At 34.2% G+C, this 21562-nt stretch overlaps 1 protein-coding gene across 4 annotated transcripts in view; it reads right to left on the bottom strand.

Moving 5' to 3' along the window:
- The window catches only part of U2SURP (U2 snRNP associated SURP domain containing), a 101402-nt gene that overhangs the window by 47198 nt on the left and 32642 nt on the right, over nucleotides 1-21562 (bottom strand). For 2 of the 4 annotated variants that reach the window (XM_027875822.1, XM_027875820.1), the window contains exons 6-21: nucleotides 19676-19809; nucleotides 18457-18524; nucleotides 17735-17829; nucleotides 17606-17641; nucleotides 17433-17515; nucleotides 15012-15177; nucleotides 14637-14848; nucleotides 13622-13665; nucleotides 10271-10375; nucleotides 9048-9114; nucleotides 8804-8967; nucleotides 6021-6183; nucleotides 5511-5590; nucleotides 4213-4300; nucleotides 2448-2570; nucleotides 289-445 (exon numbers count right to left, since the gene is read on the bottom strand). In XM_027875822.1, the coding sequence (XP_027731623.1) occupies nucleotides 289-445; nucleotides 2448-2570; nucleotides 4213-4300; nucleotides 5511-5590; nucleotides 6021-6183; nucleotides 8804-8967; nucleotides 9048-9114; nucleotides 10271-10375; nucleotides 13622-13665; nucleotides 14637-14848; nucleotides 15012-15177; nucleotides 17433-17515; nucleotides 17606-17641; nucleotides 17735-17829; nucleotides 18457-18524; nucleotides 19676-19809 (1785 nt within the window). Of the gene's footprint in view, nucleotides 1-288; nucleotides 446-2447; nucleotides 2571-4212; nucleotides 4301-5510; nucleotides 5591-6020; nucleotides 6184-8803; nucleotides 8968-9047; nucleotides 9115-10270; nucleotides 10376-13621; nucleotides 13666-14636; nucleotides 14849-15011; nucleotides 15178-17432; nucleotides 17516-17605; nucleotides 17642-17734; nucleotides 17830-18456; nucleotides 18525-19675; nucleotides 19810-21562 lie in introns of those variants that run through there. The other 2 variants (XM_027875821.1, XM_027875823.1) reach the window with 2 other exon arrangements.

The following is a 21562-nucleotide window of genomic DNA, read 5'->3' as shown; positions in this document are numbered from 1 at the left end:
CACACACACACACACACACACACACACACACACACACACACACACACCCCAACAAGAACAACAACAACTTTCAATTCCTATAACTCATTTACTACTGAATATCTGGGCTTTTTTTTTCTTAAATAACAAACACAAATCCAAATAAAATAAAACATTTCCATCACAAAATCCTATGTGACATTTTTCAGTATTTCCATTTAAAAAAACTAAGAATAAAATCTATTTAATTTCACATGTCAATCTATTTCCTTCTCTCTACATAAAAACAAAGGCGAAAGTTTCTCTTACAAGGCACACCATCGAGATCATCATCAAGTGATTTTATGGGGACTCCATCAAGATCATCAATGGGAGTGGCATCAATAGGAATTCCATCTACATCTTCCAAAGGTGCACCATCAAGTTCTTCCTCAATGGGAGCCCCATCAAGATCATCTGGTACTTCCTACAGAAATACACACACATATTAAAGTCCCCCTGTATTTCTTACCAGCCGCTGCTTTGGCATTTACAACATCTTTCACAAGATTATTAACAAGTTAGTACAATCCTACTGAGACATGATGCCAATTATCACATTTAAGAGAGATCTGTGGTTTATATTTCACTAGAATACAAACTCCTACAGGGTTAAGTACCCATTTTCATATCTCCGGGATAAGTACAGTGCTATGCACATAGCAGACAACTAAAAAATATCTGCTGAATCAAATGATAAAGAGCACATATGAATTAAGATTTTGTCTACTGACAAAGTGAAAAGAAAAAGAAATGGCATGATAAACTTTTTTGTACATAACTTTAAAACTGAATTGGCAGCTTTTTTTTCCAATGAAAATGAAAAGAAAATTATAGATGGTCCCATTAAAACATGGGTTGGGTTTGTTTTGCTCAATTAAAGTCATTATGAAGCTGTTCAAAACACTAAATTCATCAGTTTAACTATGCACAGCTTTGATTATTATAGCCACGTGTGCATTCACACAAAACTGTCAAATATACTTTTTTCTTCTCATTATCAAAAATAGCAAACTATTAATTTTCCAAGGAAACAAATTTGACTGATAAATAAGTCTATCAATACTAAATAATAAATCAATAATTCAACAAATATTTATGATTGGCAACAAGCAACACAAAAATAGCTGTAGCAGTAAGCTATGATTTAATATCATTTTTAAATCCGAGGCTAACCCAACCAAAAACAACTGAATTCTTTTCATTCTTCAAGGATCAACTAAGCTTTCCCTTCCCTGACTCTATACAGCAGGAAAAGATCACTCACTCCTCCGAACTACTTCTGATTTGTACCAGTCATTTGGTATGTATGGAATAAATTAAAACACTTTCTTTTCACATGCCTATGTTTCATGTCTATATTGTAAACTTTCACATGTTTATATTGTAAACTTCTCAAAAGTAAGCCCCACATTTTATGCTCATTACATGTCAACAACTAGCAGAGTACCTCATACATAAGGCACTCAAATACTTGATGTAGAAATTTTTTTCAATCTTTGTATTTCTAACCTCAGCACCTAGAACAGTGCCTAGAACCTTAATAATATTAATTATTAATTAGGTCAATGTCAATTTATTAATATTAATTTATATTCAAGATTTCAAATTATTAGCTACTTTTAATCATTTCAAAAAGTTCTAATATCAATGCTGCCACTAGAGGTGCTCCAAGGTTGTTTCCAGGGCTAAAATTACAATTGTGAAGTTGTAAGTACTCTCTTTACACAAATAAAAATAAGTACATCTTAAAATAATCCTTCTGTGGAAGAGATTTCTTTCAAATAAGACAAAGTAAAAACTAACCCGTCCCCATCTACTTGATCAGGCTTAATCCCCCTTTAGTAGGCCAAACAAAACTAAAATTAAGGGCCAGAGAGTATTAGGAAAACATGCTGAGCTCCAAGAAGTTATTTGGGGTGAGGAGGAGGCTATTCTGGAGATGACTAGGAGATGGGGGCGGCCTACTCTCTTCTTTCAGATAAAGCAGGGTTAACTGCACTGCTTCTCTGCTGCCTTATGCCATAGGGTGAAGGGATACAAATTACCCTATGGCTTGTTCATCCATTAACTTCTTGTCTGCACTGTTTAATTCTAGCTCTGTCACTTTCTCCTAGTCAAGTCAGTCTCTTCCTCCTGCTTCTATGTTTACTGCCTCAGCAAGCACTTTCACACCAGAGAAGTTGTAAAATCTTTTTGAAATGAACTTTGTGAAAACATCATCACAATTATCAATTCAAGACATCTAAGACACACATACACATGTAACTTCAAAGAAGCCATGAGGAAATAGTATGAATTAAAGGAAGTCTATTTTGAAAATGTCTTGTGTTTTAACATTATTACTTAATAACCTTCCTTTTGTTAACCTCTACTGTGTTTTATTGCATTGCAAGTTATCCTATTCCCCAACAAGCGGCAACACCTACCTCTGTTTCTTTTTCTTCAATGATATTTACAAGTCCCAAAAATATATTTTGTAATTTGATCAAAAATGGTTCTGGATAAATTGCCCAGTCTTCCCACGCTCTGAAGCAGGTCATTACTCGTTGCTTAAAAAAATAAAAACAAAAGGAAACCATTAGTCATCTACCAAGAAAGTTAAAAAGTAAAGCTGGTACAGTTAAATTGCAGCCTAAGTCTCTTAAAACCCAATCAAAAAATGTAATGTGTCCTGTCCACCCTCCTCCAGATTCTAAATTCCCAGATTCTTTAGCTCTGAATGTCAATGATTTGGATCAGAGATAATGGACTGTTGAAAAACAAATGAAAAGATAACAAAGAATTCATTATTTAAAAAAATTAAAGTAACCAAAAATATTTAGAACTACAATAAATTAGGTATAAAGTCATTTGAAGCCCCTCAAGAATTATTAGGATGCCTTTATTAACTTTAAAGGTAACTCATAAAGTGGGATATTCCCTAAGAATAAGGCCATTTAATTTCAGTAGTGTCTAATGAAGTGAAGTCTCAAAAGGAGAGGAGTCTGGCAGAGTTACCCACATTAAGACTCACTTCACTAAAAGTAGAAATGTATGATAAATCCTATCAATATGAGCTCTCCTGAGATCATCTCTAAGGTGGCAGATCCCCAGGCATCTCCCTTCAACAACCAAATTTTCTTAAAGATGTTAGTTTCCATGAAGCATTAAAAACTATCTTGTATTGCTTTTCCTTAAAGCTGTCATGTGTAAGTGATAGACACAATGTATCATTATCACTAACAGCTTTACAGCACTTTTAAGGTTTCCAAGGGACTTTACATATGTTAACTTTGACTTAAGGTAGGTGTTAATATTATCCCCATGTTCCACATAAGTGATTTGCCTGTGGTTAGACAAGTTAATAAATGTCTAGAGGCAGGATGTGAACCAGGTTTTCCTTATCCCTTGTCCCTTTCACTCCACTGCCACCTAACCCAAAGATATAAAATGTATTTCTTTTACATGATAACTGGCTGATTCAATTCTGTATCTCTACCCTTATACCACCCACTGTGCTACAGTGACAAATTTTACAGAATTAAAAGAAGCAAAATTTTAAAAGTCAGCCATTTGGTATATGTCCTTACAAAGTAAGTGGTCTTGGGGACAGCTAAGTGGCACAGCAGACAGAGCACCGGCCTTGGAGTCAGAAGGACCTGAGTTCAAATGAGGCCTCAGACACTTGAAACTTACTAGCTGCGTGACCCTGGGCAAGTAAGTTACTTAACCCTGATTGCCTCACCAAAAAGCAAAAACAAAAACAGAAAGAAAGAAAGTGGTCTTAATAAGCTTTTTAACAAATATCTGGGATGTAGTAGTATAGGATATAGTTTATTTTTTTTACTTAAGATAATTAGGCCAAAAAATAAACATTTAAGAACAATTAGACAAAGTTAGCCCATTCTTTTTTTTTTTTTTTTTTTTTTGGCTAAGGCAATTGGGCCTAAGTGACTTGCTCAGAGTCACACAGCTAGGAAATATTATATGTCTGAAGCCAGATGTGAACTCAGGTCCTCCTGACTCCAGGGCCGGTGCTCTGCCACCTAGCTGCCCCCCTCAATGTATTTTTAATTAATATTTTGACACCAAAAATGTCATAATGCTAAAAACAAAGATATCATGAAATGTTCAGATTTTCAAGGTTCTATCAAAATAGCTGGGACTTTTAAAAAATACATATACAACAAGATACAAAATTTATACACATACCTTGAAGTTTTCAGATTGTAGGTGACCTTGAATTGTACGGTAGGTGGCATTGAGGTCTGAAAATATCTGACATAACTTTGTTTCAAAGCTGTAATTCAAATAATATTATTTTAAAACTCTAACAGAAATTGTCATAAAATACAATCATTTCTCCATCCTTGTCAATGAGTACTCAACCCTATTCTTAAATGCTTAAAAACCAAGAATTATTTACTAAATTATACAATCAACAATTGTGCAATTTTAAAAGACCGGCAGTATTTTGAATTTCTGCCAAAGTGTCATCTCCTTAGAATTATATTTTAATTTATGAAGCCCTTTCACAGACATTACTTCTTTGATTCCCACAACTCAAGTCACTGGATTCAGTGAAGCTTGGTCTCCCAGAGCACAATTGTGGACAAGACTATAAACAATTCTTTATTGTTCCCATTTTACAAATAAGGAAACTGAGGCTCAGAGAGTTTAAATTATCAGCTAAAAGTCACACAGCTCAGAAAGTAGGAAATTCAGAACTAGGACACAAATTTTCTGATTTCTAATTCAATGTTCCTTCCACTATACCACAAAATCTTAGAAGTATATCTTAATTCTTTAATTAATGAAACAGTGAATTAAAATCAGTAATTAACACTGCCTTCAGTCCCAAGGGAGCAATGTTCCTAGACTACATGAAAAGAAAATCAATGGCCTAAATTTTTAAAGTAGTTTTTAAAAAACAGAAAAGTTTTATTTTCATAAGAGAAATAGGAAAATGTTTCTAAAATCTGCCTATATGATTTAGTGGGAAAGGAAGACCAAAAGAGTGGGAAATAGAAAGAACAGAGGATTTGGGGCCAGAAGAATCCTAGGCAGTCCACTCTGGGTCTGAGGTTTACTGATGAGTAAAATCAAGTGGTTGGACTAGAAGATCAGCTACAGCTTCAAATCCTATCAAATATCCACCAATATAAATAAGTGGAAGCCACAAAAACAAAATCTAAAAGACTTATTTAATTGTAACTTATTTTAATCTACAACTGTCGTATAAATCTTAGAAGTTGAAAAGCCTGACTGACCAGTAAGTATTTCGACCAATTAAATACAGAGCAAGTGCCAGAGCAATGGTATTTTTCAAAATAATGCCCTAAGTGTTTCCAATTCCCTATTTATGAAACATTATGAAATTTAAATGATTTCCAGAATGGGGGTGGAGTTAAATATTTTTGGTTATTTAAAATATACCTTTTGTAAAGCTCAAATTAAATTAAGTTCATATCTTTTATTTTAAAATTACAGGTATAAAATATTATACTTACAATTTTCTATAATATGAAGCATTGGCAACTTTTGCTGAAGAGTTATACAATACATCAGAAACCAAATATAATCTGGCAATCTGTAACATAAAATAAAAACGATATACAATTATGACCACAAAGCCAACAACAAATCTGTAACAGGACATGTCACACCAAACAGTGATAAGGAATAACAGGGATAATTATGCTTACTTTCAAGTAACTTGTCATCAATATAAAAACATGCTCACTACGATAATTTCTTTAGCAGAAATGTAAATTATGTTTCAATTTCATTGCACATGGTTTTCCAATCTAACATATAAAAGATAAAAACTGCCTGCTCATAATTTATGTATGGAAAACATAAAATGGTTTTCTTAGGAAAAATAAATTCACAGAACAAAATATAACTTATTCAATCACAAAATACTTTGTGTAATAAAGAGCTAAAAAGAATTGAGATCTGACATAAGGTCATTTCTATCTCACTACCTATTTAAAAACTCAAGGAAAATGTCTACATACCTTTTTAGGCAGGGGTGTTTTCAAGATGGACAATGATTCAGTAATACAATCCACTATTTCTTCAGCAGCTTCAGCATTATTAAGACAGAAAACCATTGCATCACCAATATCATTTTTCCGAGGAGTTAATCCACGTAAGATTTCTTCTAATTTATCTCTCTGCCTAAAATAAATTTTTTTGCAAATTGTAAATACTTTGTGTTCCACAGAAGTGCAAGATTCTTGTGGGAAGGGGCTATTTTTTTCTTTTCTTTGTATCCCCAGCACTTAGCACAGTGCCTAGCACATAAAAGGTGCTTAATAAATGACTGTTTACTTGACTCCAAATGCCAAAAACTTTCATATAACTTAATCTAACTTGCAAGCATTAAAAAGTCACTTAGAGGGAAAGCGAAGTGGCACAGTGCCACCTTGAAGTCAGGAGGACCTGAGTTCAAATGTGACCTCAGATACTTGACACTTACTAGTTTGTTACCTTGGGCAAGTCACTTAACCCCCACTGCCTCACCAAAAAGCCAAAAAAAAAAAAAAAAAAAGTCACTTAGATGGCATCACCACATATTTCATCACCTAATAAATATTTTAACACCTCCAATATACAAGTTTTAGTAAAAATGTGAAGAATGATACTACCTGATACATGTATTTCCTAGATAAAAACAACAGTCATTATTGCTAAAGTAAAAAATAATTTACTAACCCTCTTGAAAACTAGCTCCCTCCCAGAATCCCCACTCCAAGGTACCAGAGAAGCATGGACAGGAGTCAGTTTTCTATCTTTTCTTTCCTTCCTATGTATGATCAACATTATTTGTGTCTCGTTTCAATGCTCCCTTTGGCATGACTAAAGCAGGCAAACCAATGGGAGATAAGAAGTACATCTGAATAAGCAAACACGCCCAATAAAAAACTGATTCACCAATACCAAGCCCAGAGTTACATACAGATTAAGCAATAAAGAATAGCCCCCCTTTTTCCATTGGTTGGCAGATCTCCCTGGATGTCTAATCATCAGCAGTAAGGCCTTGGGGCACATTATCTCACCTCTGAGTTTCAATGTCCTCCCCTGTAAAATAAGAGGGATAGCCTATCTTTTAGCTTTAAAATCCTACGATCCCAAGTAGCCACAAGGGCCACCCTCCATTTCTCAAAACAAAGACTTGGCAGAAATTTTTAGTAGACCATTTCTTGCTCATCCCTATCAAAGCAACTCCTCCTAATCCTGCAGGTCTTATAGAAGACAGAAAAAGTTTCTAACAAGCAATCAGAACTTGGACATGAACCTGAAGTGGGAATGCAAAAGAAAAGTCCAAGGACTTAAAGCCTGACAAGTGATAGCATGACTAAAGGCTTACAGAAAATTGTGAAAATTGCTTGTTCCCCCAACTAAGATCCTTTGGTGCCCCCTTGCATAAAAGGCATTTTCTAACTGATAAAGAACAGGTCAGACTGGGCTGATACAACAAGGGAGAAAAAAGAATGACAGCAAAAGCTTTATGGCCACTCTGCCAAGAAGCTTGGTTCTTGGAGGAAAGGGAAAGGGCAAAGACACCACAAAATGTGCTGTTAGTTGCCTTATGCCTTAAAATGCCTGTGTGATAAAGAGGGCAGACTACTTCCCAGTTGGCTGGGTCTCACAGACAGAGAGGCTTTGACTAGTACTGAAAGAACACAGGACTATACAGTCTATGACTGGAAGGGAAGGATCACAGGTCAATCTTGTCCAACCCTTTCATTTTACAAGGTTAGGAAGTTGAGTGATTTGCCCAGGCACAATGGCAAATAATGGAAGAGGTGAGACTTGAACTCCCAATTCAGCCTTGTCCACTCTGCCTCCTGTGCATCAGCTGCTGCTCTGAGGAAGTAGCCAGTGCAGAAGCAAAGCCAACTGGGCACAGCTACACTTTCTAATGTGGTCATGATCAATTCCAGAAAATCCTGGACTCAGAGTCTGGTGCAAGGCCTCAGTTGCTGTGATGTTCTCAGCCACAGCGATGACCAGTTAAATTGCATTAAGAACATGAACTTAGTAAGACAATGAAGTACAGAAGACAGTGCACTGGATCTGAAGTCAGATAACCTGAACTCAAGTCTTGACTCTAGCACTGGCTAGGGCTGTGACTAGTTTCAAGCCACATTCTCTCCCGGGTCTCAATTTCCTAATATATAAAATAAGGGGCTTATGCTAACTAGATGGTTCCTCAGGTCCTCTCCACCTCTATATCCATGATCTGACAAATGTATCAGTGCAGAATCCCTTGTTCAAAGGCTAAAATATAATCCATCAATTCTTTTCTGGAATGCATATTCTGCCTTGTATTAATTACTTAGGGCAGTGACCTACATCTTAATCGACATCTTTGTTATAAGCCACATAGTTTTAGATATAGAAGAGACCTGAAGTCATTTGGTATAATTCTTTTTTTTTTTTTTAAAGATAAGGTAACTTCTTGAAGATTTAATGATCCATACCATAGATCTGTACTACATAGTGGCAGAACTGGGATTTAAACCCAGAACTTCTGACTCTTAAACCAACACTCATTCCATGGAACCATGTTGCATTCAACTAAAAAATGTATTGAATTGAAGAACATTCATCACAGAAGCAATAGAGGCCAATGGCAAACATTACTTAGTTGAGTAGAGGAATAGAGGTGAATGGGTAGTTTTCGTTGCCCTTTCCTGGAACCTCAAATTAAAACACCACAATTTTAAGATATTAATATTCTTGGTTGGGGGCAAAACTGTTCCAAGACTGAAAAGAAGGGGGAGAAGCTTACTCTTCTTTAAGTGCTCCTTTCTTGCTAGGTTCCTCAACAAAAGCTTCAGTTTCCTGCTCTTCTGACATCCCATGCAGGTATGGATTTAATGGTGGTGGCCTCCAAAAAGATCCATTTTTGAACATACGAAAATCTTCTGTTCTCCACTTAGTTGGAGCATCTCCCTAAAAAACACCAAAATATAGGACGATTAGGTCTAACTTTACATATAGTCAAAACTAAAGCGGAAGTAGGTTCTACTTGCCTGTAGAATTGAATAAAGCTTCCATCTATAGTAAACATGGGCTGGAGTCTGGTTTTCAAATAAAAACCTAAAAAAAAAAAACAAACACAGTTTAAATTTTCAACTGAATGATCTGACTATTCTTCCCAAATAAATGTATGTACAAGTCAGAGACATTGTATTGTAAAGATGCCATGAATAAGACCTGACACTGAAGGCCAAAGAGGTAATTTTTTCCCCTCTAACCTGATCTCATTATCTTACAAAACAGTCATCATATACATAAATGCATTCTTCATGGAGGAATAAATTTTAATTTAGCCATACCAATCACCATATTCTCAAACATTCATTCTAAACTAATTCTAATGAATCAAATCAAGCTATTGAAAGCATCTCTCCAATAAGTCATATCTTACCTGGTGACTGTTACTATTTACATGTAATCTTTAAAAATGTATTATATGGAAATCAAACTGTTAAAGGACCACGGACTAGAAGCTAGGAGAGTTCCGAGGGGTCATCTAATTCTACCCCCTCATATTACAGATGAGGGAACTAAGGACCAGAGATGTTACTTAACTTGCCTAAGGCCACACAGGTAGTAAGAATGGGGACTTACACCCAGGTGCTGGAACTCACAGTCAACATTCTTTCAAGTGAACTACACTGTCTTACAGTAATACCTTGCCATTTTTCTTTTCCTCTCAAGTCCATTTCAAGACACTGTAGAGGGGATTCACTATTGTGCTCCCTCCTTTTAATAAACATGTCAGAGGTATTTATCTTATCATAACTCATTACTTACAAAGACTTTACTCTGAGTTCAAGGTTCTTCACCCGGGGTACGTGAATTGTTTTTATTTTGTTAAGTGTTATTTCAGCATAATTGGTTTCTCTGGTAATCCTATGTATTTTATTTTGCACATCTGCAGACATTCAGAGGTATATAAGCCTCCCCTGAACACCAGATGGGTTGAGGACACAGTGAAAGTCAAGAAGCCCTGCTTTGAGTCAAAACAACAGCCATGTGATGGAGACTCTTAGGTTTTATCATTTAGTTGTGACATAATGAAGCTGCTTAACTCACTCATCTGTACCAAACACAAAAATAGCAAATATATCCTATTCTCCTATCTACTGAAATCTCCCTTTTTCTATTTTAAAAATACACTTTTGAAACTTAAATTTCAACGATTAAACAATGAAGGACAATATATGCAATATAGGTAGCATACACCCACCTGAACATTGGATTGTTGATTTCTCTATTCATAATCATGGCTTCAAACATTGGTCCTTCACGTACAACAAACTCTATCATTCGATGTATCAGTGCGAGCAAATTCCTATAACAACAACACAGTTAAAGAAAAATGGATTCAGACCTACCACTATATAAAACTATACTTCACCTAAGTTACTTTAATTGTGCAGGAAACGATTATTTTGCTGACTAATACAGAATTTTATACCAGGTAAAAATAATTTGGAGCAAATGTTAATGCTGTGCATTATGGGGAGAAGGGAAGGGCATGGTAAGGGGAGGGAAGGGAAACCACAACACACCCTGATAATATTAAAGAGTAAATTTTCTGACATGTCACTCCTAATTTTCAAAACTTAACTCAAAAGGTTACTATGAATCAGGGACTAAAAAGGAGGAGTACTGATCATGTATAAAAATTGGAAACTGAAAACTTACAGGTTATCTTACTAATTTTGCAAGAAAGTATTACTAAACTAATATCAGATAATGCAAAAAGCAAATGAGTTAACTTTTGTAGATACTATCATATATGGGTACAATTTACTAAAAATTGAAAATTACCAGGTAAATAAGTGTATGGCCAGATTTAATAAAAAGTCCATCTAATTTCCATGCTACAGAAATTTAAAAAAAAACAAAACAAAACATGTTTATGAGCTCTACAGACCATTGTAGAACTGGGCTTACACTTTTCTGGTTCATACAAACAAGATGGAATTTTTATTGAATATGACCTTTAAAGAGGCAACATCCCTTTGGTCAACAATACAAATAATATACATTTGTGAAATAAATGGAAAATTCTCCACTTTGTAGATTAGAGGCTTCCAGCTTCAAAATAGTTTATGGGTAATAAAGTCTTAGATGAAGGCTATTCCCCACTCCACTCAAAATACTGCTAAAAGGAGAAAAATATAAAGAGCTTTTCCCAGGTTACATAACTTTAATGTTGCAGTATTTGGGCTAAATTTCAAAGTATTATAGCAGTCTCTTTGCCTCTAAGTCTGTCAGCCAAATTTGAAGAAGAATTTTAAGAATCTGACAAACGGGTCCTAAAATTGTCAGATACATTTCAAATTACATTGGAGATTTTTAAAAAAGTAACAGAATGTAAAGTTAGGTAAAATGAACTCAGCTGTCTCCTGATCAAAGCATTAACAAATACAAATTGGGAAAAGCAAAAGGATATTGGCTCTTGGCAAACTGCACAGACATAATTTATTTACCCTATTAGCACTGCCAGAACATGTTCTCATATCTGCTACAACATATATTTTTAAATGTATGGTTATTTTAGAAAATATCGATTTATATGGCTTTATATCATTACCCTGCTTCAGAGTACATAACTGAATCACCAAGAGATAAAATTTTATTGCTTAATTTCTCACATTTCTCAAACAAACCTACTTAACTGGACACTAAAATATCTACAAAAGTGAAAAAATTATTTTAAGACTAAAAGGAAAAAATTTCTAATCTATAAAAGATTTAAAACTAGGAAAAGGGTTGACTACCTAGATTTTTAACTTACTACAATGTTTTGGCTTTCACAATTAAAACAAATGACCCAAAGCATCCCTTAGGTTGATAACCTAGGCTAGAAGTTATTTTTCTACACAGAAGTATTTATTTCTTTACAAGAACAAGAACCCTGCAAGAACATGTAGTTCTAAGTTCAAGTACTGAGAATATTCTCCATATTCACATAGTTTGTGGTATTCTTTTGGGCAGGGGTAGTAGAAGGAAATGATAATGAAATTATAATTCCACTTTTAAGGTCCTGCTAATGTCAGCCATCTTAAATATATGGGAAATATGATTCCCACCATCAAATGTTCAAATGTAGTCTACACATCCAGAAAACTCATGTAGATTAAATTAAAAAAAAAACTTTTTAAGATAAACACTGGCAAATCCAGTATCCTAAGTGGACACTACTTTATTTATTTTAAACTAGGGGTTTATACTAATATTGAGTCTTGAGACTTTTTCACCAAAACTATACTCGACCAATTAGATTTTTTAAAAAGAAATAAACTAAGCCATACACAAAGATACTCCTCTCCGTAAGCTTTTTGAAATACTACAAAAAGCAGAAAGACCTCTCTTTGAATGCTAAATAACATGAAAAACTATAATTTCAAATAGGCTTGCAACTTTGATAAATAACTAAACATTCATGATCAAAAATTTAAATTGCTTTCAATAATTTAAGTAATATGACTTAAAAAAAAAAACACCCTAAATCTGACAATTAGCTCCTTCTGGCACTAGCCTAAATTTTTGCTTATTAAAACAATTTTACTCAAACTCCTTGCCCTAAAAGTTGTGTTTTAAAAAAACTGCTGTTCTTATTATTTTTAAAAAAGGGACTGTTTTACAATAGAATGAAAACAGTGTAGTACAAAAAGATGATAGTTTAAAGTGCATTATTTAAAAATGTCAATTATCTTACTCTGGGCAACAAAAAAATAAAAATGTCTCTCAGTAATAATAAAACCACATTTATTGGAGTCGATCGTACCAATGTCTGGTCAAAAACTGTATACTTTCCCAATCCATCCCATGATGTTTTCCTGGTCCCCCGCTGCCGCAGACAGTTCAGCTGGTGTTGCTCACCAAGGCCAATGTCAAAGAGAATTTGGTATTCTTTTGTGTTCATTTATTATCCAACCAGTGTTGTGTAACTGTGTTTGGGAAAAGGCTTAGCTTGACTGAGCAAGAGCATACCTAGAAAAACACCTCTGCTTTTAAACACTATCTTTATAAAGAGAAAAGGGGGAAATAAAGAAAAACAAAGAAACTCAACTATCTTCACAGTGAAGAATTGCTTCCCCTGTGCAGTGTTCAAGTATATGAGATTTTTTTAAAAATCATTTAAAGATCTACAAAATAAATCTATTAACTCTACCAAGCTCTTCTCAACCAAGATTGCACATTAAATGCGTATAATTCAGAGAATTACAGAAAGTTATAGCACACGAGGCAGAAACATAACACAATCTAAAGCATCCACAGTATGCAAAAAGCCCATTAAAGATTTAGTCTCCATACCATTTGGCCATCATTTTCAAATGAAAATAACCACATCCTACTCTACAAAAATTATAGTTCTGTATATTATACTAAAAGGGAAGAAAAGTAGTGACATAAAATTGAAAAGTATAAATTATGAATTAGTAAAATTCCCAATTCCCCCCATAAGTAAGAGGAAAGAACCATTGCTCAGTCAAGCCATTACCTTTTCCTCAACACCATTTTTTTAATTCAGAAGGGGATATTTTCTATATTTAGATCAGTAATAATAAAGAAAAACATGTACCTTTCTGTTGGGATAACCACTTTGACTATGGCTTGCGACAGAGTCTGTATATGAAGTCACATCAGATAATAAACATAGAATATGTGAGTATTGTTAACAAGTAACAAGCAAAAATATACATATGCATTGAAAATACTACACATCTAATCATAAGTTTTGCAGGCAATCACTGCTGTGAAGTTATATACTAAGCAATTACATATATGCAAATGGATGTGTTCAGTGAACCATGAATGTTCACTAAATGCCAAGAATCAGAACATTCCTGCTAGAATGCACATCAATGCCCGGAATCGGTACTACACTGAGAAGTCTAAGATAAGGATTTTAATTTGTGAAATCATTAACTGTTTGCCTTGAACCGTACAAGTTTACTACTTTGTTCCCAAGCCTTTAAAACCAGCCCTGTCATTTTAAGTGTAATTCATTAAAGAACCAACAAATTCTTATAACTGTAAATTAAGTTGGTTTTATGTTTATAAAAAAAGTAAAGAATACTCACCCTTCAGTATGTTTTTACTATAGTTAGTTGCTTTAACAAACCACACATACCCTAAAAATATTCTGACACCTAGTTGGTCCTTAAATATTACGTCAGCTAGTTGCCATCTAAACAAATCAACTATTTAGGAGGTCATTCTAATTGAAAACTAAGCCAACTGATTACAAAGTAGAAGTTTCTTAAAACAAAATAAATTTAAATACTGCAAAACTAGCACCTAAATAATAAACCTGAAACAATAGGGAATAAGGACGGAGAAAAAATAACTGAAAATTGGAAAAGTATAACTAGATTTAAAGGAGTGACAGTAACAAAAGTATGGCCTAATATTCCTGAGGCCTCATTTCAATACTGGGGTTTCATGGGCTAAGGCAGGGAACAGACTATATGTATCTTTAAGGGTTACCAAACAGATAAGCACACACAATTCTATAAAATTGTAGAAAAGAAAAACTACCATAAGATTTAGTATTTACAAATTAGATGCGGCCCTATGTACATTTTTAAAATTACCTTCTCAAAATCCTCCTTGCTTTTAGGTGGAGGTAACATTGGAGCATTGGGGTTCTTTAATCTCTCTCTAGGCTGAGCATTGAAAGGTAGGCCGGATGGTGGGGGAGGAAGAGTGTGTTCCATCATAGAAGGTGGAATGTATATTGGATGTGGTGGAATAGGTACAGCTTTGCCCCACCCTAGTTTCATTTCAAAGGACATGATCATCTTTCCTACAATAAAGAAAAAGTTACTTCACTAAACATTCGGCTTATAAACATAACCAAATATTTTAAATTGCATTTGGATTTTTTTCAAGTTTATTTTTAAATTTCAAAACTACATTTCAAACAGTGAAAAGGTTCTAAGGCTTCTGGACAGATTAGTGCTACTTACCATTTAGATTTTTCAAAGCTCTCTCAGCATCTCTTCTATTCATAAAGGCCACAAAACCACAATTCCTTTCTCTTGCTCTTTCCTCATCTGTTCTTGGCCACATAATTTTGACACTGGCTAATGGTCCAAACCTCCCAAATTCCTGGCATAACATTTCTTCATTCATCTAAAAAAGATAAACATATTGATTAGAGAAATGCAAATCAAAACAACTCTGAGGTACCACATCATACCTATCAGATTGGCTAACATGACAAAACAGGAAAACAATGATGTGGGAAAATTGGAACAACAATGCATCACTGGTGGAGTTGTGAAATGATCCAACCATTCTGGAGAGCAATTTGGAACCATGCCCAAAGGGCTATGAAACTGTGCATGCTCTTTGACCCAGCAATACCACTTCTAGGTCGGCATCCCAAAGAGATCATAAAAATCGGAAAAATACAAAAATATTTATCGCAGCTCTTTTTGTGGTGGCAAAGAATTGGAAATTGAGGGGATGCCTATCAATTGGGGAATGGCTGAACAAGTGGTGCTATTGTGCTATAAGAAATGATGAGCAGGTAGACTTCAGGAAAACCTGGTAAGACATATGAACTGATGCTGAGTGAAATGAGCAGAACCAGGAGAACATACATACTGTTATATATATGTATGTGACATACTGTACATAGTAACAGCCACACTGCACGATGACTGACTGATAGACTTGGCTCCTTTCAGCAATGCGAGGGTCTAAGACAACTCTAAAAGACTCATGATGGAAAATGCTATCCACATCCAGAGAAAGAACTTTAGAGTCTGAATGAAGATGGAAGCATACTATTTGCTTTCCTTTTCTTTTGTTGTTGTGTTTTGTTTCTTTTCTCTTGTGGTTCCTCCCATTAGTTCTAATTCTTTATATCATGATTAATGTGAAAATATGTTTAATATGAATGTATAAGTAGAGCCTATATCAGACTGCACGCACTCCTGGGGAGGGGGGAGAGGGAGAAAATTTAAAACTCAAAATCTTTATGGAAGTGAATGTTGAAAACTAAAAAGAAATAAATTATTAAAAATAATAAAAAATTAAAAAGATGAACATACATTTTTATTCAAATAAAAACTCATTAGTTCACACTTATGAATTTTTAAAATAGAATTTGTAATTTGCTTCAAATGAGCTAAATTCTGTTACAAGGAACCTTCAAGGGGCACTGAAACAATTTCATTATGAAGGAATTTTGTTAGTGAACTATTAAAAATCATATTCTCAATCTGTAAGATCACAATATAGTTATTGCACAGTCCAACTCTGACTTAATGGGGAAAAAGTTAACAGCATCTACAAAATAAAGGCAAGAAAGAAAACCCAAAGCATGCTATTTTTTGCTCATGTTTATTTATTCCTTCATCCCTACCTACTTTCCTCCTTTCAAACTTCTGGAGGAGGAAGTTACTTTATTGTAGAAGATGCCTTAGGAATTAAAGCTATATTTTTATGGTAGAGCTATTTAAGGTGAAGAGAACAGAAGGATACTTAGAAAGGGGACCTTAGAAAAACCTCATTTTTTTTCTTTTCATACTTAACTCTTTAATATGGACATCAACAGAGAAAAGGAAAGTGACAAGCACACTATAAGAGGCAAATTTACAAACTATCCCTCATTCCTTCTCTAAAACTCAAAAGTAAGGGTCAAGTCATATGATAGAGCTAGTTGGACAAGACAGAACAATCAGCCAAATAACCTGCTAACAAGTTTAGTCATAGTGGAGTTCAGTCATAATGTTATATTGATATCACTGTGAAATAATCTTAAGATACAGAATGTAGCTGCAGTGTTTCCAATTCCAAATTAATCATCTGCTTATTAGAGCAATATTTAATACAATAAATGAATATGGGCACCCTTGGAATTTGCTATTAAATTATTTACTGACATTCATTCAATTAAGTGTTACAGACAAGATGAAAGATCTTCCTATAGTGTTCGTTATAGAAAGTTGCATAGACAGAAGAAAACATGCTACAGTGGATTACTTCGTGAGACTCAAAGAATAAATCACTATTACTAGAGGGTATAGGCAATGACTTGTAAAATATCTTTTCTGTTTAATAATAGAGCTAAAAAAAAGTTCTTCAAACAAACATCAATGAAAATCTATTAGAAAAGTTGTTGTTGCTTATCCTTCCTTTTCAAAGAGGACCGATGATATCACTACGCCCATATTAAAAACTGATTTGTCTCACTATTTGAAGGGCATTATGGATTTTTACAGGGTCATCTGATAATTACAAACTCTTTAAGCACGTATTTCAATGATACTCTACAGTATGGAAGTTAACTGCCTCAAAGTTTATCAATCTACTTTTTAAGACTGTTTTCTTTCAAAAAGAAATATGAAGTAATATTCCACTTAGATCTATATTATTACCTGTGGATTAATGTTTCCAAGGTATAAATTTGTAGTACTTGGATCCCCCACATCATGCGAGCCAGGCGCATAGTCATCAAGGACTAGAACAAAAAAGAAAAAGGATTGTAACTCTCAGAATAAAAACACTGTTCAGAATTTGTACCATGTTAAAGAGCAAGAAACTGTATTACCACCAGATGATCTATTTCTTCGGGAAGGCGCGTCCACTAAAAATTTAAAAAAAAAAAGCGAAATAAGACATCCTTACCTTTAACTGCATTATTTTATCAAAGACGCTTATTAAAATAAATTTTACTTACTGGAACGACGCTGACCATCTGAATCTGACTGAGGGGGTTCAAAACGACTTAGCCTGCCTTTTGTTTTATGTCTTTCATCACGCTCTTCTTGAATTCTGTTGAAAATATTTTAAATCACTAGCAATGAGTCAAAAAATATGATCCTAGTGATTATGAGTAAAAAAAATTATTCACCTACTATATTCAAATAAGGTGATTTTTATTACTTTCATGTTGGCAGTCTTATTAATTTTAGGAACAAAAGAACTTGATTACGAACTATAGCTGCCATACAAGATAATTGAGTCCTTTAGTTATGTACAAAGGCAACTTATGCCCATTATACTACTAATGTCAAGCCTGAAACAGAAGAAATTATTTTTAAAGCATGGTGAGGAAATTAAACGTTACAACTATCGAGAATGTATTGAGTCCTCTTCTATTTTTTTTCCTTAAGAGGAATACATTTTTCCACTGCAAACAGGACTCCGGCCATTAGGTAAAGCATTTTAATTTAACCCACATATGTGAAATTACCAAGAGGCATGACTGTGAATTTTATTATAAGTTCATTTTCAAACCCTGCCCCACAAAAACATAATCATAAATCTTAAAAGAAAAAAAATCCTAATGACAGAATATCTGGTAATAACTAATAGGTATACTGTGTGGGTCTTTTCTTGTATTCTCAAGCACCTATTCAATATACCTATGATAGTTATTCTCCACACTGTAAAACTTACTGTTTTAGTTCTTCTTTGAAGAGTTCCAAATTGCTCTTTTTCTTTTCTTTCTCCCCTTTCTTCAGTGGCTATGAAGGATATGACAGGTTATGCTTCAGAAAATGGAAGGTTTAACAAAACGAATGGTTCAATAATCACACCATTTCTAAACCATATTTACCTCTTGGCCACTGATTTCTTTAATGTCACTCACTAATGAGATGATGCTGGTAAAAATAAAGCTTATCATACTGTCAAATATCTTGTATGTAAAAAAACCAATTTTGGCACTATTCTTAAAATAATGGGGTAAAAGAAAAAATTTAGCCCAATACACCTGAAGTATTATTTTAAGAAACATACCAAAACTCACACATCTAAATAAGTATTGTGATCCAAAGCAGTCATTTTGGAAGATTATACACTTATCCAAAAGATATTGCTTAATATATTTTTGCATCACCTCTTAGAATTGCCTTCAAAGCCAGGTTAGAAGGTAAAAAAAAAAGTACCTAAATATAAGAACAAAAATCAATCTCATTACTTTATCCTAATTATCTTCTTCTTGGTCAAAAATAATACATTTATACCATGTTTGATCATTCCATTTATTCGCTGGACTTGGCTCCAGGTGACTTTTGGCTATTTCCAACACTCAATCCACCCTCAAAAAGATAAAGAAATGCTACTAATGCATATATTCAAAAGAATGTGTCACAGGCTCTGAAGAATATCCCATATGAGGAATCCCAAAAACATTATGAACAATGAGAACTATTAGAATAAGTGTATTATTTCCCCTAATTTGACTTTAAAGGGCACAATGCTCATTTATATGTAAAACATCTGGTATGTTTGTTTAAAATATAGTCCATAACTTGTGGGTATATCTTAAGCTGCAACCAAGTATTCTTAACGTATACTAACTGAAGCCCCAACTACTGGGTTAGTATCAAATGTGTGAACATTAAGAAAAACGCAAATTCTTATGCCAAACCACTATACTTAGAGGAAGCAGAAGTAGAAACTGTTCACTGCTTAAAGCCTGTCACTGGTCATATGCCACGTACTAATATATATTATAATATTCTGAATGTGAATGCTACTGGGTTAGAAAACGCCAAAACTCACCACCTCCAAAAAAATACCAAAGTCCTGCTTACAGTGGAAGTACAGAAAGTTGTCTCAGCAAGGTCATCCACAGAGACATGAAAGGTCAGTGATTCTGAGTATGACTTACAGGTTTTTTGGTTTCTATCACAAGAAGGGATGGTGGTCTTTCATTGGAGGACTGATTTGGTGCATTCTTTTGATCTGCAAATCGTGAGGATGGCTTGTAGATTTTGCCTCGTTTTTCATCTGTTTCATGTTCTTCTATAATTTAAGAAATTGGGATAATGCTTACTATATAGTAAGTTTCAAACCCGTTTTTCAATCAACAAGCATTTGTTAAATACCAACTACATGCCAAGCACTGCACCAAGTGCTAGATATGAATTTTATTGGGCTGAGAGGACAAAAAAGGGAATTAGGCACACCTACCAAAAGCCAACAAAACTTGTTAAACAATTCCAGATATATACATATATGTATGTACGTGTATATACACACACACACACAGAGCGCTTCAGTGACAGATGGCTGGGGATTTGGGAGGGAGTGGAGAGATGGGGATGGAGGAGATGATACAAAGATGAGCAAGACAGTCCCTGCCTTCAAGGAATTTGCAATCTAGTAAGAAGAATAAGAGATATAAACATTAACTATAACACAAAGATAAAGACGAAAGTGAACCAGAGATACCAAAAAAGTACTTTACCCCCCCCCCCAAAGAAAGGATCACATCTGACTAGTGTCGAAGAGGAAGTAAAATAAGGAAAGCACATGAAGTTTGAAGTTTAGTAAAAAAAAGAATTTGAAGTTTAGTAAAAAAAAGAATTTCAATTGCAGAGCTTTGCAAGCTGATGGACAAGAGCAGTAAAGCACTGAACATGTTTTGGAAATACCAAATAAACCAGTATAGCTACAGTACTGAGTTCTTGAAGGGAAACAGTGTGAGGTAAGGACTAAAAGGTAGAAATCAGACTGTTTTGGGTCTTGAATGCCAACCTTAAAGAGCCCAGACTTTGCCAGTTTAACTACCTTAAATCTCTCTATTACATATTTACAAAGAATTTCTGAAATGTTCAAACCAAAAGGTACTAAAATAATAAGTGAATCATGAGGCTGTTTCCTTTTCTTACTGTCTCTACTTTGACCATTTCCTTTCTATTATTAGCATATCCACTAAAGGGTAAAAGGAAAATTCTAATTAGTCCATATTCTTCATTTGTTACCTCTCCCAAAAAAATAGAAGGGAAAACTGAAATTCATGTATGAGTGAAGGCTGGAGATTATTTATGGATTTCAATGACCCCTTTTCAAAACTGCAAAAAATGATGTAAAGTAAGCAGGATCATACCATGTGTTCCTTTCAATTTCATACCTTGAGATAAATCTGAAATTACTGCTAATCCATTAATTTAAAACAATATACATGGGAAAGCTAAAATAAAAGTTATGGATTTCATCTCTAAAATGAGACTATACTACCTGTGAAGGAAGTATTTTGTAAACTATAAATGTACTTTCACTAATGTCCTCTTCTGATTTCTTTTCATGGCATTGACATGACCCTCAGTCCTTGAAAGTTATAAACACAAGCTTTGCTAAGTTATAGCAAACTTAAAAGGCTTTATATAAAGATATTCAAGGTTGGATTGTGTTTTTCATCAGACAACCAACCCAGAGAAGTTAGAGGAGGCTCATGAGCAATGAATGAATTTTTTTCAGCCACCTCAGCTTATTAAGATTATTTATTAAGGCATGGAGGGATTGTGATCTGAAAATCACGAGGGAAACCCCAACTCTATTAAGGACTGAAGCATATAAGTTGTCCCTTACTGTTATAGGCTTTAGACATGTACATCCAAGGTCATTCTAGCGCTAACATTTTATGCTTTTAACCCTCAAAAAAATTATATGTATTAAACAGAGAACTCTGAGATTTAATACAAAGTCAAAATATAATACTATTAATTTTTTTTTATTTTTAAGTAAAAGGCAATGTGGCTAGAAAGCTAGGCTT

Source organism: Vombatus ursinus, unplaced genomic scaffold (assembly GCF_900497805.2).
Source record: "Vombatus ursinus unplaced genomic scaffold, bare-nosed wombat genome assembly UNPS02014810.1, whole genome shotgun sequence".
Lineage (NCBI taxonomy): Eukaryota > Metazoa > Chordata > Mammalia > Diprotodontia > Vombatidae > Vombatus > Vombatus ursinus.
This window is presented reverse-complemented; position numbering and strand designations above follow the sequence as displayed.